This window comes from Fulmarus glacialis, unplaced genomic scaffold (assembly GCF_000690835.1).
Source record: "Fulmarus glacialis isolate BGI_N327 unplaced genomic scaffold, ASM69083v1 scaffold2888, whole genome shotgun sequence".
In the NCBI taxonomy this organism is placed as follows: Eukaryota; Metazoa; Chordata; class Aves; order Procellariiformes; family Procellariidae; genus Fulmarus; species Fulmarus glacialis.
The window spans coordinates 19656-34795 of record NW_009226142.1 but is presented as its reverse complement, the minus strand read 5'-3'; the positions used below and the strand labels follow the sequence as shown (position 1 = coordinate 34795).

The window sequence follows — 15140 nt, the reverse complement described above, 5'->3', positions numbered from 1 at the left end:
AGGGTGCTGGGTCGGGGTCCCCCCAGGCACTGAGGCCCCCCGGCACTGCCGAGCACCCCCATAGGGAGGTGGGGACCCCCCTGCCTGCTTCCCCTCCACACGCCAGGGTGCTGGGCCCCCACCTTCTCGCTGTCCCCCATCCACGGCCCAGGAGTGGGGCTCCACTTCCTAATGGTCTAAAAGACAACATTTCTGATGGTTTTAATGCCGGGGGGGTGCATGGTGCCAGTGCAGCAGGACCACCGGCATCCCCAAAAAACCTGGCCAAAGTACCGACGAGTGTCCCGGCTCCCCTTAAAGCCTGGGGTAGGTCTCTACCACGCTGCTTTTACCTGCTGTGGTCAAACAGAGCAACCCCTTAGAAAAGCATCATCTCCCTCGCCTGCCTGGCTTGCTTGGGTACCGACGGTGCTTGGCATGGACCTGCCACCCTTCTCCTGGAGCAGCCCTTTTCCTCGCTGGGTGGCAAGCGCAGAGTCCTGCGGCTCTGACCGAGGCAAGAGCACGGTGCCAGGATGAGCCCAAAGGATGCGTGTTGCTTGTCATCCTTCAAAATAGATCTCGTCATGCTGGCAGTGCTTCCCACCAGCTGAGGGGTCACCCTTGTTTCTTTCACAAAATAAGTTGAGGGGCTCTACTTGCTAAGCCTTGTCACATAACCCACCATAGTCTTTTGTTTTAAAGGCCCTACAAGGCACGCTCATATGAAACTGAGCTAGTTAAGAAAGCAGTGTGTGTTACAGTGCTTGAAAGATACCTGGGATAAAAAACATGCGGAGTAATTCTGCTTTTGTAGGAAAACGACAACCATCATGAGCTGAGAAGTGGAGTAAAGCTGTCTAAGCATCGTGCACTGGCCCTCTGAAGTAGTCTGAGGGTGAATTGGTGACAGGGCAGTTTCTGGTGTTTGTTAAGTAGTGCTAATCCCACGTGCTTTTAGGATACTACACCTGATGAACTGCTGTCTGCTGTTATGACAGCTGTCCTTCAAGATGTCAGTCTTCGTCCTGAGGTCCTGGGAGACATCTGTGTTGGTGAGTGAACAACCTCCGTCCAGACTCGAAACAACTGATCTGGATAGCTCTCTCTGGGACAGGCTGCTCCTGGTGTCCCATGGGATACTTGCAAGTATTGTGGGGTTGGAAGGGGTTAGTGCATAGCATTAGGTTTATGAAATCAGTACGTCCTTCATGACTGTTCTGTCAAGTGGAGGGGCTCTGATCTGGGTGCCAGGTGGTACCAAGCCGTGGCGACGTTAACATCCCTTCGAGGCCTGCAGCAAATAGCGAAGGAGGTGCAACTGATTTACTGGAATTGTATCTTTGCATTCAGGAAACGTGCTGCAGCCTGGAGCTGGCGCTTTGATTGCAAGAGTTGCACAGTTTCTAAGGTAAACGCTCAATCTGATTGAAGTTCCTCCTCCCCTTCTCAGGCGTTGGCTATGGAGCAGCACTGGGTCAGAGGTTGTGATGAAGCTCATGCGCTCTTAGGAAGTTACAGCAAATCACCTTTTGCCTAGAAATTAGACTTTGATCTAGCATTTGGAGAACCCTGATGAGGTTTAGAGAATCCTGCTAGTAGAGGGACAGGGAGGCAGAGGTGAGGCCAGTTAATCTGTGCTGCCTGTGTTGAGCCTCTGAATGGGAGATCTTGTTTGTGGGCTCCCAGCTGTACCTGCTGCTGCTTCTCCATATTGCAAGGCCGCACTTCCTTCTGCTCTACGTGGGCCTGAAACCATGGAGTTGTCTCAGGTCTTTATGTTCATTTCCCAGTGTTGGTAGTCAATGGCTGGATTCCAGCTTCCAAGTATTTCAGCCAGTATCTATTGCCAAGTGATGTTTGCTTCTGTAAATCAGTGTACAACCACCACTTTGGAGAGGTGCAGACACAGCCCACCAGTAATTACGAATATTGCAGAGCTTTTCAGTATTTCTGGCCCCAATCAGAGCTTGGGAACTAGGCACGCGAGAGGGCCCTGCTTACAGAGGACCTTCCGAAGGCAGACCTGTGGGTAAACGGCACTCAGAGCCACTTGTAAATCAAGTTTGGAAATTGTCTGTGAACTTTGCTTTCTCTTGGTGCAGGACCAAATGGGTCAACAAATGTATAAAGGGATCTGTCTTGAACTTGAGGGTTAATGTTTAATCAAGTGGCTTAATGCTCTCTTCAGAGGTTTGGTTTGTTGCGTGGTTTTCATCATGGAGTCTTTGCCAATGCTGTCTTATTTTCTAGTGGTATTCCAGAGACGGTGCCGTGCTCGAGTGTGAACCGGCAGTGTTCCTCCGGGCTACAGGCCATTATCAATATAGCTGGTAAGTGTTGTGGGCGCTCGGATCGGAGTCAATGCCTGCCACACCCTAAGTGCTCATTTCTCCTGTTCTCCAATCTCTCTGGGCAGTAAAAATAGTGATAATGTCTTCTGCTGTTAGGAATTTTCAGTGTGTTTTCAGTTGAATGCTTTTATGTCCTTGAGTGGCTGAGTTTATCCCTAGAGAAGTAACTTGGTTTTCTGAGGGTAAGTTCTACCATCACTTCCACATTAGGCAGCTTCTAGAAGGTCCCTCCTGTCCTCTCTGGTTGCATGTTAGGTCATGATTAAGTCTTCAGCCCCATCAGCTCCTTGAGCTGGCTCACGTTCTGGCAGGCGGGAGGGCGGTGGGAATGCACCTTTCAGCTGTAGTGGGTGCCTCAGGTGTTCATGAAACCGCAGCTGGAATGAAGGTGCTTTTGCTTCTAATGATAGTAAGAATGTTTGTTTACTGCTGTTACAGGTGGCATCCGAAATGGATCGTATGACATTGGCTTGGCCTGTGGGTAAGAATGTCTTTTTATGGTACTTGCTTAGGCTGCCGGAAAGTAGCGCTCAGTCCCTCTGCAATAGCTCTTGTGTGAGGAATTAGAAATCCCTTCCAACCAGATCTGTCACCCCCAAGGAAATAGATGCTGTCCTCGTTTTACAAATGGGTGAATAAACTCTGGAATTAGGACCTGGATTTAAGTGGTGGCTGCAGATGCAATTCATGTATTTCCAGAGGCTGCTGAGTACTTTCGCAGAAGATCAGGTCATCTTAAAGGCTCTGAGAGAGGGTGCTTGAAAATCCTTTAATTCCCCTGAAAGTTTTGGTCTTGGTGACGTGTCTGCTGGGGTTGCAATAAGAGGCTGAGTATCTCTTACAAGCATGCAAAAAGCCTGTTTTATTAGGGTCCTCTGGCTCTGCTGTAGGTTACCACTTGTATGCAGAGCTCTGAGAGCCTGAAAGAGCCTGTCATGATTAGCTTTTTAACTAATCTCCAATTAACTGGTGTCTTAGAATACTCACGGCTATCTTGGATGAAGAAATTGATGTCCTACCCAGGCTAATAACTGTTCTACAGACTTACAGGAGATGTTCTTCTGCAGTGGACGGGCATGCTGTTCTTCACTTCTGTCCTAACATCATAAGAAGTGTTTATTTTTTAGAGGATTATGTAAATGTTAAGTTGGCTTTAGAGAAATACTAGTGACCACATACACATTCATTTCAGAAGAACAAATAACAAAAAAGTATTCAGTAATCCTGAGGCTAAAATATTGGGTTTCTCTTTTTCTTTACCTTGGTAACTCATATGTCTTTCTTGAATTATTACTGTACACAGTCATCCGGTAGCCCTTAGGAAAATATTTATATTTACAACTTCTCAACACCTGCACAAACTTGGTTGGGCAAGATCTGATGCTGAGAATGCCCTTCTTAGACTGCTGCAAAATAAACAGCTCAGCGAGACAGGCATGTTCCTCTGATGTAGGCTGAGCACTTGGTGTTCACGGGGAATGCTTCTGCTTGAATGCATGATGCTTTTTTCACTTGTTCACTTCAACACAATTGTTTCGAGAAGTTCCTTGGCAGTGTCCGCCAAAATGGTATGCTTAAAGGTACTGAAAGGCTCAAAGGGTTTGGGACCCAGCCATTGCACCTTTGGGTATGCAAGTCACCGTGTTTCACTGCGGGAAGTTTTCTGGCCTCTACCCTGCAGGGTCCTCCACGAAGATGTAAAATCCATGCGTTACAAATAGCTTCTGTGAGTTGGGTTTATCCCAAGTCATGCCCTTGCCCTGAGTGGACTCGTCCACTCTGTAGGTGGAGAGATACTGGACGACAACACAAAACACAGTAGCTGTGGCTTGCTCTTATTTAAAACCTGATTCTATACCTTCCTTCATGGAGCAGATGCAGCTGAAGTCAAGTAATGCCATGTCCCGTGTTAGAGTTAGTTTAAACTCCTGACGGCACTTACTATAAGCTGCTTGGGGAAAAGCCTTATTTTCTGCTTGTCTTGCATTTTCCAGGAATAGTTTCTGTGTTATTTACTCTTCATGAGTGTATTTGTGTGGTGCAGAGTAGAATTCAAACCCTCTTCCCATCATAGGCTTCGTGGTCTAGACTGACTTTACAAAAGCTCACTAGTCTTTAGCGATGGCTGTGTATTATGCAGTAAAACTGGGTATCTTCAATCTGTTAATTCATTGGTAGGTGAAAGACTGCAGCCTCTGGGATCCATGTCTTAAATTCTTTGTGTTGCAAAATACAAATGGCATAATGGTTTGCTTAATACTTATTATGCTGCCAACCAGTTCTTAAGCTGTAAGTGTTATTTTTATGGCTGTTGACAATCTCACTGGAAACTCCAGTCCTAGGACCTTAGGTTTCTTGTTATATTTGAGGACAAAAGTGCCAAAATCATTAGCGATTCGTTCCTAGCTGTGGAAACAAGAGACGTTAACTGTTGACATTGGTATCCTGTTCTTAGGGAAACAAGGACCAATTTAATGTAGCAATCTGTTTTCATTTTGTGGTAATTCTTATATTGATGATTGAAGAGCTTATGCCTCAGCCAGTTCTTAATTATTAGCTGCGTTTCTGTAGGGTGATAGGAAAGCATGTTGTCAAGATACTGAGTTTTGATCAGTCTTAATTGAGCAATTACCACAAATATAGTATGAAAGCACTGGTAGCAAATTCCAATGTTTTTTGTGTTTAGCGTGGAAACGATGTCCCTCAGAAATGCAAATAACCCTGGTGATATCAGTTCCAGTATGATGGAAAACAGCAAAGCTCGAGATTGCCTTATTCCTATGGGGTAAGTGTTTCCTCATCCCGAAGCGTTAAGGGTTTTCTAGATGATCTGTTTCCTCGGTGACTGTACTGTTTCAAATCAGTCCGAATCCCGTGAGCTTGGATCTGTATGTGTCGGCATCCTCCTTTGTTGTGGTAGATTAATTATATGAAATGGGGGGAAGATCAACGACTCTGATGAAAGATTTCCTTGTCTTATGCCTTAAGCTCAATGGCTTAATGAGCAACGAAAGTGGATTTGAAACTTGTTTTGGTCCTAGGATTTGCTAGGATTGTCCTAGGATTTGATTCAGGATTTGCTTCTGCCGAGCAGTTCTAGGTTGAGAAGGCAGCAGTTAGCTTTGAGACTAAAGCCAATGCTTGAACCTTCTGTTGTCTTAGTAGACGCCAACTGCAGCTCCGTTGGATGAGTCGTTGGATTAATTCTGTGATGTTGTCTTCCCCAGAATAACCTCAGAAAACGTGGCAGAGAAGTTTGGAGTCTCCCGAAAGAAGCAGGATGCCTTTGCCTTGGCTTCCCAACAAAAGTAAATGCTGCTGCTTTTTTTTTTTTTTTTTAACCTTTTAGTTAAGGAATAAATACAGATAGAAAACGCATTGCTACTTCCCACGAGTGGTTAAGTGCAGCCTTCGTGTTGCCTTCCAAACCTTAATAGTGAGTAAAGAAGCTTGAGATGGTCAGAGCGAAGACCAGTGCATGTCACGGGTTGTGTGATAAGGCAACCCGAGTCCAGAGCTGTACTGGGGATTGTGTGACTAATCTGGCGCACGTATCGCTGGGCGTGCCAGCCCTGAGCAGTGAGTGCCCCTGTGTTTTTCAGCATCCAAAGGGTGCAACCTCCATGAGGTTTCTGAAACGAATGTATGGTTCAATATTTTCGTAGTGGCTTTGGCTCAGTATTATTTGAAACTAAACGTGGGAGTGGCAGCAGAAGGAACCTTTCCGAAGAGGGAATATTTAAATGCAGCTGTTTCTAGAGAACTGCCGAGCTTATGAGAAGAGCGGCTTGTCTTCGCTGCAGGTGTCTGGCTCCAAGTGAGTCCAATCCTACCTCCAGTAACCTTCCTCTGAGGTTAAATCGCTGCCAAAGTAAACTGACCTCGGAATCCACGGGGCTGTACTGGCAGTCCAGTGTCAGGCAACACGTTAAAGTTGCTGCCGTCAAAGAGTTAAACTAACTTTCAGAGCTCTGTTTAAGCATTGCCCCGGTCCAATTATTTATCTAATACAGGAAGGCACTGCACAGGCCAGTTAACCTTTAAATTCTGGCCCTGCTTCTAGGGAACTTGGCATGCCAGCCTTTCTCACTGACATTGAACTGATAACGCAAAAGGGTATGTGAACGCGATCCTTGCCTCTCACAGGAGGAAAGGGGTGATTTTCTGGCCTCGGTCTCAGGATGTCTGCGGAGTTACTGATCTCCTTCAGCACTTCACCCTAACTCTCGCTTACCTGGGAGTATTAATATTTTCATTTTATTAGTAAAAGCGTAAAGGGATGAGGGGGTCAAACAAGCTTTCAGTCTCCAATTTGTATTCCCTGTAAAGGGTGCTCTGCTGCTGGAAGATAAATCTTCTGTATCAGTTCTACTGTGGAGGCTTTTAAATACCTTGTTAATATGAAAGATTAAAACTGTGTCTCCTGAGCTAATTCTAATTTAGCTAATTGCATTCTGCCTACTTATATCAGTCCGATCATGTCAGTTGTTCCCTACTGCTAAAGCTGCTGTCTCAGGGACCAGGTCTTACATTTGCTGCACCTTTACTGCTAAATTAAGTGATACTCTTCTACATAGTCAGACTGAACTGTGCAACACAAATTGCAGTCCTTTTGGGTTGAAAGGTTACATTTAAATGCCAGAAGATTATACCTGAAGTGTGTGGTCTAAAGCTCAACTTGTCTTTAGTAGGACAAAGCTAGGAATGAGTGAAACTTTATCCATTCCTTAACTTGTCAGAAATTATGAGCGTTATGTAGAGGCTTAGCCCCCTTGCCCTGTTTAAACTGAAAAATAAGAATTGATGTTTGAACATCAGGATTCATTTATTTTCTTACAGTTGTGATGTGACTGTACCACTGGACAAGCACAACTTCATGCTGTGGGCTGGTGGTGGTCAGTCAGTCACAAAGGTGTTGATGGGAACAGAACGGGGATCTCGCTTAGAAGCGTGTGATCCTGTGACCCAGGTTTGGGAAGAATGCCCGAAATGTTAGCAATATATTTCCCGTGATGTAGAGGTAAGAAGTTTGTCTTCCCATGAATGGAAATAAGTATTTGCCTGTCTTCTTGTCCACTACTCATCGATGATGTACCTGTGTACCAAGTCACACCTTTGTTCATTCTCTTACTAACTTGACATTAGTTCTCTTGCAGTTCACCTCCGGAATATTTACCCTTTCATACTCTTTTTTAACAGAGCAGCAAAAGCTCAGCAGATGGGTCTGTTTAAAACTGAGATTGTTCCAGTGAAGACCACTGTTCTAGACAATCAGGGCAACCAAAAAACAATCACTGTGCACCAAGATGAAGGAATTAGGCCCTCCACAACCCTGGAAGGCTTGGCAAAGCTGAAGCCTGCCTTCAAAGAGGATGGTAGCACTACAGCAGGTCAGCTCTGTTGTTAAACTTGCGTCGTTCCCGTGGTTAACCTGCCTTGTAATAGAATGTGCTTAGGCAAAAAAGGTGTTAATAGATCTCTTCCAACAGGTAATGCCAGCCAGGTCAGTGATGGAGCAGCTGCTGTTCTCCTGGCAAAACGCTCAAAAGCAGCACAACTGGGACTTCCAGTCCTGGGGGTGCTCAGGTCCTTTGCTGTGGTTGGAGTCCCACCCGATGTTATGGGCATAGGACCAGCATATGCAATCCCTGCAGCTGTGGAGAAGGCGGGTAAGAACCACTTGTCATTCATACAGTGTTTGGCACAAGGCAAATCAGACTCGGTGGACTGAAATTTAAGATTATATTATTCTAGCATGTGCAGCTATCAGCTATAGGAACAGTGAACTTAAATTCAAAACCTTAAAAGACATCCCAGCTGGGATCCCATTCACTTGTACTCGTGTATAAATTGTCATTCACTCACCTTTGAGAAGCTCACGATTAAATCCCTGCACAGCCTCAACAAACAGTTAACGTGTGGCAAGTGATTTAGTGTTCATTTAGTGCTGTTTTCTCTTCCTTAATACGACCAGTGTATGGGGGTGTGGGTTTTGTTTGTTTTGGGGGTTTTTTTTCTCTTTACAATTTTGGCATCTGACCAGTGGAACAGGCTTTCCTCAGGGTTCTTATCACACTCATCAGGTTAAATAGCTTTTATAGCTGACGATTATTGTTACGTCCACCTATCATTGCTATGGTCATATGCTCACCTATAGTTTTATCTTTTGGTCTTGAAATACCCTTCAATCTTTAATCCCTCTGCAAAGGAATCACATTTAATCCAAGGAAACTTGGCAAACTCAGTGACACGATACCATGAACTGTGACGTTTTGCAGTCTTTAGACATTGTTGTACATAAACATCTGTACAAGTGTAGATATTCCACATGGAGCCAAGGCCCCCTCTTTTTGTCATTAGTGGAGTAGAACTCTTAAAGGGAGGAATTCTTAAAGGGAGGCTGTGAGTGAATTACTCTCTGATACAGTCATAAGGCAAAAATACCTCCTTTTAAATCCTGACTTTTCTGAACCATAGGTCTGACTCTGAATGACATCGATATATATGAAATCAATGAAGCCTTTGCAAGCCAGGTGAGTGAGCGTCATGTTTGAGTTGCTACATTGCTTGGCAGCTGAGTGTATTTCAGCTTGGTCTCAAAATTAAGATTTGAACTTGTTCCACTTACGACATCTTCAGCCCAATGTTAATAACATGCACAAACTATTTTCCCTTTCCTTCAAAGAAAAATAAGCTGCTTATACAGCTTAATATTTAAAAACAAAACAAAATAACAGAAAAACGTGTCCACTGAATAAGAATGTAATCTTTACTATTGTATCCTCATATCAACTTGCAAAATTTCTGTTTCATGAGGGCTGCCATTTGTTATCGGGTGGTGCCAGTGTGAATGTGTTGCAGTCACCAATTTGGAGGTCCTTAATGAAAGGTAGCAACTTCACTACTGTGGCCTCCACATATCTATGACATGCCTGTCAGAAAATACGTGGGCTTAGTTTGAGATGAAGCTGATAGGCTTAGCTCACTTTGTGTGCTTTGGATTTGTAATGTAGTTCCACTCCTTTCCACTGGGAAAGATAGTCTAGCTGGAGTCAGGCCTCTAAATACAAACTGTTTAATACTTTAAGAGCAGCTGACACAATGATGTGGAGTTTGTGTAATAACAAACATAGTTTGAGTTAAATTTATTTTAAGCACAACTCTTTTGAAGCCCCTAGAGCTGCCTAGGATGGTGTGCTGTCCCTCTTTATATATGGACGAGATCACCGGTCTTCTCTGCAGTCCTCTTAGCTCCCTATTGCAGGAGGGCTGAGAACTAACGGAGGTGAGGGCATCTCCACAAACACATTCCCTCTGTCTTTCTAGGCTGTGTACTGTGTTGAAAAGCTGGGCATTCCCATGGAGAAGGTCAACCCCCTGGGAGGAGCAATAGCACTGGGGCACCCACTAGGTTGTACTGGTGCTCGTCAAGTTGTCACTTTGCTCAATGAATTGAAGCGCAGAGGGAAAAGGTGAGCACTGCGGAACAGTGTTAGCCTTAATGCCTTAAATGTATGTAAGTAAGTAACTTAGGCTCAGAAGTAACCATCAGTTTGGATTAAGCTTTCTCCATCCCTTTGATAGCTTTGAACATGAATTCCCGATGGCCCTCTTTAGGGAGGGCTGTGTAATGTCTTGCTGCACATGAATGCAGAGTATCTCCTGGTCCGTGATGGTGCAGGGCCCTGGAGTAGACATCTCTACCATGCAGCGTTAGAGCTGGTGGGCCAGCGGCTCTGCAAGGCTGGGCTGCATCGGGCTTTGTGACGGTTCAGTCCCAGGACTCGGGCTCTTCCTGACATCTGGAAGAAACCTGGTAGCTGCTGCTGGCTGGCTGTGTCACTGCTCCCTTTGGGGCTGGCACATTCAGCGTCACTGGGCTGCAGCTTAGGATGAGCTGTGCCCTGGCCTCGAGGGGACGGTCACAGTGGTGGTGAGCTGTTAAATGCCAAGCACATCGGGCAGTAACAATAAACCACCTCAAACTGAAGTGGAAGAACTTGCTCTGAAATCGGGCTTTCCACTCTTGTTTTTACGCAAATCCTACAGCACATCATCTGACTATCCAAATTTACCTTGAACTTTTAGATAGCAAAGCTACCTGAGGGGCAGTGGTAGGAGGCAGGAAAGGAAGAGTTTCTTCCTCAACCCATCTGAATCAAAGCAGTTCTCCTAGCTCGACCTCACTGCTAGTATGTCTGAGGCCAGCGGCTAAGGAGCTTGCTCCTGGCACACTGCTCCTGTCCAGAAAGCAGGCAGAGAAACGTGTGTCCACGTGCTCTGCAGACAACTGCCTGCAAGAACTCCGGAGCATCAGGACCTGCTCCAGAGTTAGAATCTCTTGGTGACGCAGGAGAGCAGTGGGTACCTCAAACTTACTGTATTCTTTTTTTCCCCTGATCTAAACCAGACCTGTCTTAATTCCATGTGTTCTTTTGTTTCAGAGCGTACGGTGTTGTATCAATGTGCATTGGAACTGGCATGGGTGCTGCAGCAGTATTTGAATACCCAGGGAACTAAACTCCAGTGCACTGACAAAACAACGCAACAGCTAATTCTCTGCCTTCTCTAGTAATAGCAAATGATTTGCACTGTGAAATCAAGTGGATTCAGGGATTCGTTACTAGATCTACAAATTTTAGGCACAAATTGTGAAGTAGAGTAAATCATACAGATCTACTAAGCAGATGGGAAAATGCAAAACTGGCAAATGGCATCCTGACATGAGAAGAGATTAATTCAGTTGAAGCCCAACTACAGGCCCTTGGGTGGTGATTATGAAAGAATATTTCTAATTTAATTGATCCCTTTATTCTGTGAATATTATCAGAGAGAAGTAGTTCATGGTGCAGTATTTTTGTATGACAAATTGTCTAAAATGGTTGCTCAACATGAAAACAGCAGTGCACATGAAAAGGCTTTTCCAGGGTTTTCTTAAAAGATTTCACCATCTTGCACAAAGTGTAGAACAGCTTGTTTTGAAAGCAGTGCAAAGACTTAACATCATTTCCTTTACGACTCTGTCTGTCCTATCTAAGCCATAAGTTGTCTGTGTCTTAAACTGTCCCTAGGCTGGAGGATGTGCTTTAGCTTTCTACTTTTAACCAAGCTGCTCCGAAGCCTCCAGCGGGGGCAAGGGGAAGGACTAGAATGTAATTTACACAGGAGCAAACAAACTGTTGAGGTGCTGGAATAGAAAGGTTTTAATGATTTGCTAGAAGCCAGGAATTTGAAAGTGGCCATTCCATCTTTTACAACACATTTCTAATTATCAGCTTCTATGACTCTAACTTAGAGGACAAGCATATGCTTAGTAATATTTACTTACCTAACATAAAACAGATTTGAGCATTACTCTTACTGCAAGCACTACATGCACATCAGCAAAATGTAGGTTTTATCTTGTCAAATTCTCCCTTATCTGTTCTTCCTCTTACGAGCAGAAAAATGGCTGAAACTCAGAGCTAACTGCTTGAAAAATAAATGTACTCATCGTCTTTGACATGTTAGAAAAGTTTAAATTTGTGACACAGACTGAAGTTCTTTGTCCTGGCTCTTGTTTTTGCACTTAATACGGTTGGGTTCTTGCAATATATTTGTATTCTTTTTATGATGATTGTTAGTTGAAGGTCATGATTAGCTAGAGCTGTTTGATACTCTCACAGTCCTGTGCTGTAGCCTGTCTCACTCACCCAGCAATCACACGTGCTGTATTTTAGAGCAAAAAGATTAAGTTATTTAGAGGGGGCAGAGAGGCATTAGCATCTTCAAGGGTCCTTTTTGCACACTGAGGTTCCTGTGTATAAAATGAGTTCTCGGTGCTAGTACAAGTCTGTTTTAAACTAGGCAGAAGGCAGCTATCTTGCATCTTTTGTTCTCCTCCAGTGTGGATTGCAGCCCCTTTAACGCTGCCTTTAACAAAAACCTTTTATATGATGGGACTGGAAAACTTAACAGGCTCAGAAGTGGGAATTTCAGTGACCTTTAGCTAAAGTAATACTAAAAACATTTAAAGAGAAGTGTGAGTAAATGGGAACCATGTGGGGGGAAAGAATTAGAAGGAAGAAAGGTTCCTCCCTTATAGCTGAAGGGGATGTTCTCATACCCAAGCATGATGAAACATGCAGGTTGGTAATCTTCCAAGGAGCCCAGGGAAAGGTGGCTCTTCCCCTTTTCATGTAAGGCACTGAGAAAACAGCCAGGGGAATGCTGGCCTTATTCACTAATTCTTGCTTTTATTGTGTGTCAGTGTCCGTTTTAATGTCAAACAAATAAGCAAGGCAAAACAAAAGCTGCTTTTTAAGGTACGAACAGTCTTTAATTGTAATTTGAGGCATACGGTGATATGCAAAGGGTTTTGGCCTAACTGTTACCATAGCTGCTTTGCAATTTAAAACTGATTATTTTGCAGAGCCTGGTTCTGTGGGTAGTGGTAAGCTTATCCCAGCAATAAAAGTAATAGCACAGACTGAGATTATGACTGTTTTCTTTAAAGTACCATGAGCTTTTTTTCCTCATAACTTAAAATGTCATACTGCTAAAATTCCAGTCTGTATTAAAACAACTGAAGTAGATAAAAATACAGGCTCAACTGTTGGCACATCTGCATCCAACCCATTACCTTGACATTTGTCCCACATTGTCTTGCTTAAATTAAATACAGGTCTTCATACTTTCCATCGTATGTTCCTCGCCCCCTGATCTGTAGCTTGCAAGGCTCCTCTCCCAGCATTCCAGTAATGGTCACGATAGTTTCATATTCAGTGTCACTCCTAAAACACAGAGCAAAAAGACAGTTCAGTTACAGCTAGATACAATTCTGTGTTTAAGGATGAGATTAGTTACTTTGTGGAGGAAATAGGAGAGACATAAGCTGCTCCTAGTCACAAGCACTGGTCTCTGTCGTTAGTGTGGAGTCTGCGGGTGGCAATCTCACTTTATAGTGTCGTGTCCCACGGCTACATACAGGATGTTTGAAAGGAATGGTCCAGTCTGTATCTCAAGTGAAGACATTGATTATTAACTTCATGTTTGAAAGAACAACTTGAGTATCTTCCTACTTGTGAAATTCTGTTTTAGTTAAATAAATAAAATGAAACTCTGCTGGGGGCTAGGGTTTGGGAGCAAATGCCTGCACTGCTTTGATGTGAAAACTCATCCCCGTGACAGACAAAGTTTGAAAGGGAAAAGTTTCTGTTGACTCCCCCAAGACGAGGGGCAGTCAACGGAGTCCGGGTTGTACATGAACATCAAAAAGCTCACAGCAAGCGTAGTTTTGCGCTAAGTGTTAGTCTTGCAGCATAATTCGCCTAAGGCTAATGCTACCCAACACTCCTGAGACTGTTTATCTGAAGGACTTCTCTGCGTCTAAGAGATGGCTGTTGTAAAGGCCTGGGGCAAGAGCCTGTTCTGCCAGACAATTTTTACTTTTTCCTTCTCATACAAAATTCCTCTGTAGGAAGACCACTGATTTAGGGAGGTGAATTATTAAAATCACCTCACACCTTGCATATAATTATTTACTAATGCCATGCTGGTCCTGAGCTCGGCTGTGTTGGGAATTCTTTGTCTGGAGCTGAACAGACGAGCTGGCTGCTATACAGCAACATCTTTGCTTTCTGGTACTTTCAGGCACGCTGATTAGCATACCTGTTGTCAGACAAAAAGAAGCGCTTCAGGCATATTCAGAAGCACTCCAGAAGAATTTAGGCAGTCAGGAGCCTGGGGAGGGCTCTGGTCCACCATGCTGCTCAGAGCAGGGACAGCTTAGAGCAGCTGCTCAAGGCTTCGTCCCACAGAGATTTCAGTAGCTCCAAGTGATGGAGATCTCGCAGCGTGTTCCAGGGAGATCGAAGTTACGACAATAACTCACATCACCTGTAGTTTGCTTCTTGAAACTTCCCTGTCAGCAGTGTTCAGAGTTCACTGAAATCAGTGGGATAGACTTGTCTTAAACTTTCTGCCACCATGTGATAACTTCCAAGAAAATAATTTGTAATGGAAGCTGAATTTTCTACAGGAGTTTTATCTCCCTAATTAGAGCAAAGAAATTAAAAGCTTTGGTCACTACCTCTGCCATTCACAACTAATTCCTAGCCTTGACAAAGGTTACGATAAGATGTCTGTAAACATAATTAGAACAATATTAGATGTTTATAGGACAAAGAAAGTAATTTTCATCTGCTCTCTTCTGGTCATTGCTGTCATTTGCTGCAGCTCACGTTATCTTTGTTGTGCAGAAAACCTTTGGACTAGAGGCAACAAAAATACATCGATTTTTTTTTTCTTTCTCATCAAACATCAACATAACTGTTACACCAAACAGTGCACCAGGCTAAGCAAGGGTAAAACAAATTGTATCACTGCATTAGAACATTTTGCTCTGTTTGCTTCATCAGGAGGTACTCTGAATGTATGTAGGGAAGTAAAGGACTTCAAAAAGTTACTTTAGAGAAGCCACATAAACGATAATGAAGGATCCCTGAGACTGACTGCAAAAGACATTGCGCTTTCCTGCACGACAAGCAGATGCTTTACTGGGATTCTGAACTACTCCAGACACATTTCTCCCTCTGTCCTAATAAAGCGCTGCATGCATGAAGGACTCCACTGTTGTATCGGCCTCTGCACTGAATTACGGGCCTGAGATTTGCCCTCTGTTGAAGACACTGCCTTAAAGAAACGGGTTTTATCCAGTGGTACATAGTCAGTGTGTCATGCCAGCTGTTGGAACAGCATGATTTCCAGTGGGTAAATCTAAAGTCTGAATTCTGGGTGCCAATTGCAAAAGAAATCCCATATATGGGA

The 15140-nt window shown here is 44.1% G+C and overlaps 2 protein-coding genes across 2 annotated transcripts in view; one reads left to right on the top strand and one right to left on the bottom strand.

The window, feature by feature from the left end:
* The first annotated feature begins 219 nt into the window (after positions 1 to 219).
* Positions 220 to 11064, top strand: ACAA1 (acetyl-CoA acyltransferase 1). The gene is made up of 12 exons (XM_009582695.1): positions 220 to 306; positions 941 to 1034; positions 1333 to 1390; positions 2233 to 2312; positions 2772 to 2814; positions 5020 to 5118; positions 5561 to 5641; positions 7533 to 7723; positions 7823 to 8002; positions 8811 to 8866; positions 9660 to 9805; positions 10778 to 11064. The coding sequence occupies exons 1-12, from the start codon at positions 220 to 222 to the stop codon at positions 10851 to 10853; spliced, it is 1191 nt and encodes a 396-aa protein (XP_009580990.1). The 3' UTR covers positions 10854 to 11064.
* A 1917-nt stretch (positions 11065 to 12981) lies between these two features.
* Positions 12982 to 15140, bottom strand: part of LOC104080334 (deleted in lung and esophageal cancer protein 1-like) — a gene marked incomplete at its 5' end in the record, with an annotated part of 21053 nt that continues 18894 nt past the window's right edge. The window contains one exon of the mRNA XM_009582694.1: positions 12982 to 13105. Within this exon, the coding sequence (XP_009580989.1) occupies positions 12982 to 13105 (124 nt within the window). The remainder of the gene's footprint in view (positions 13106 to 15140) is intronic.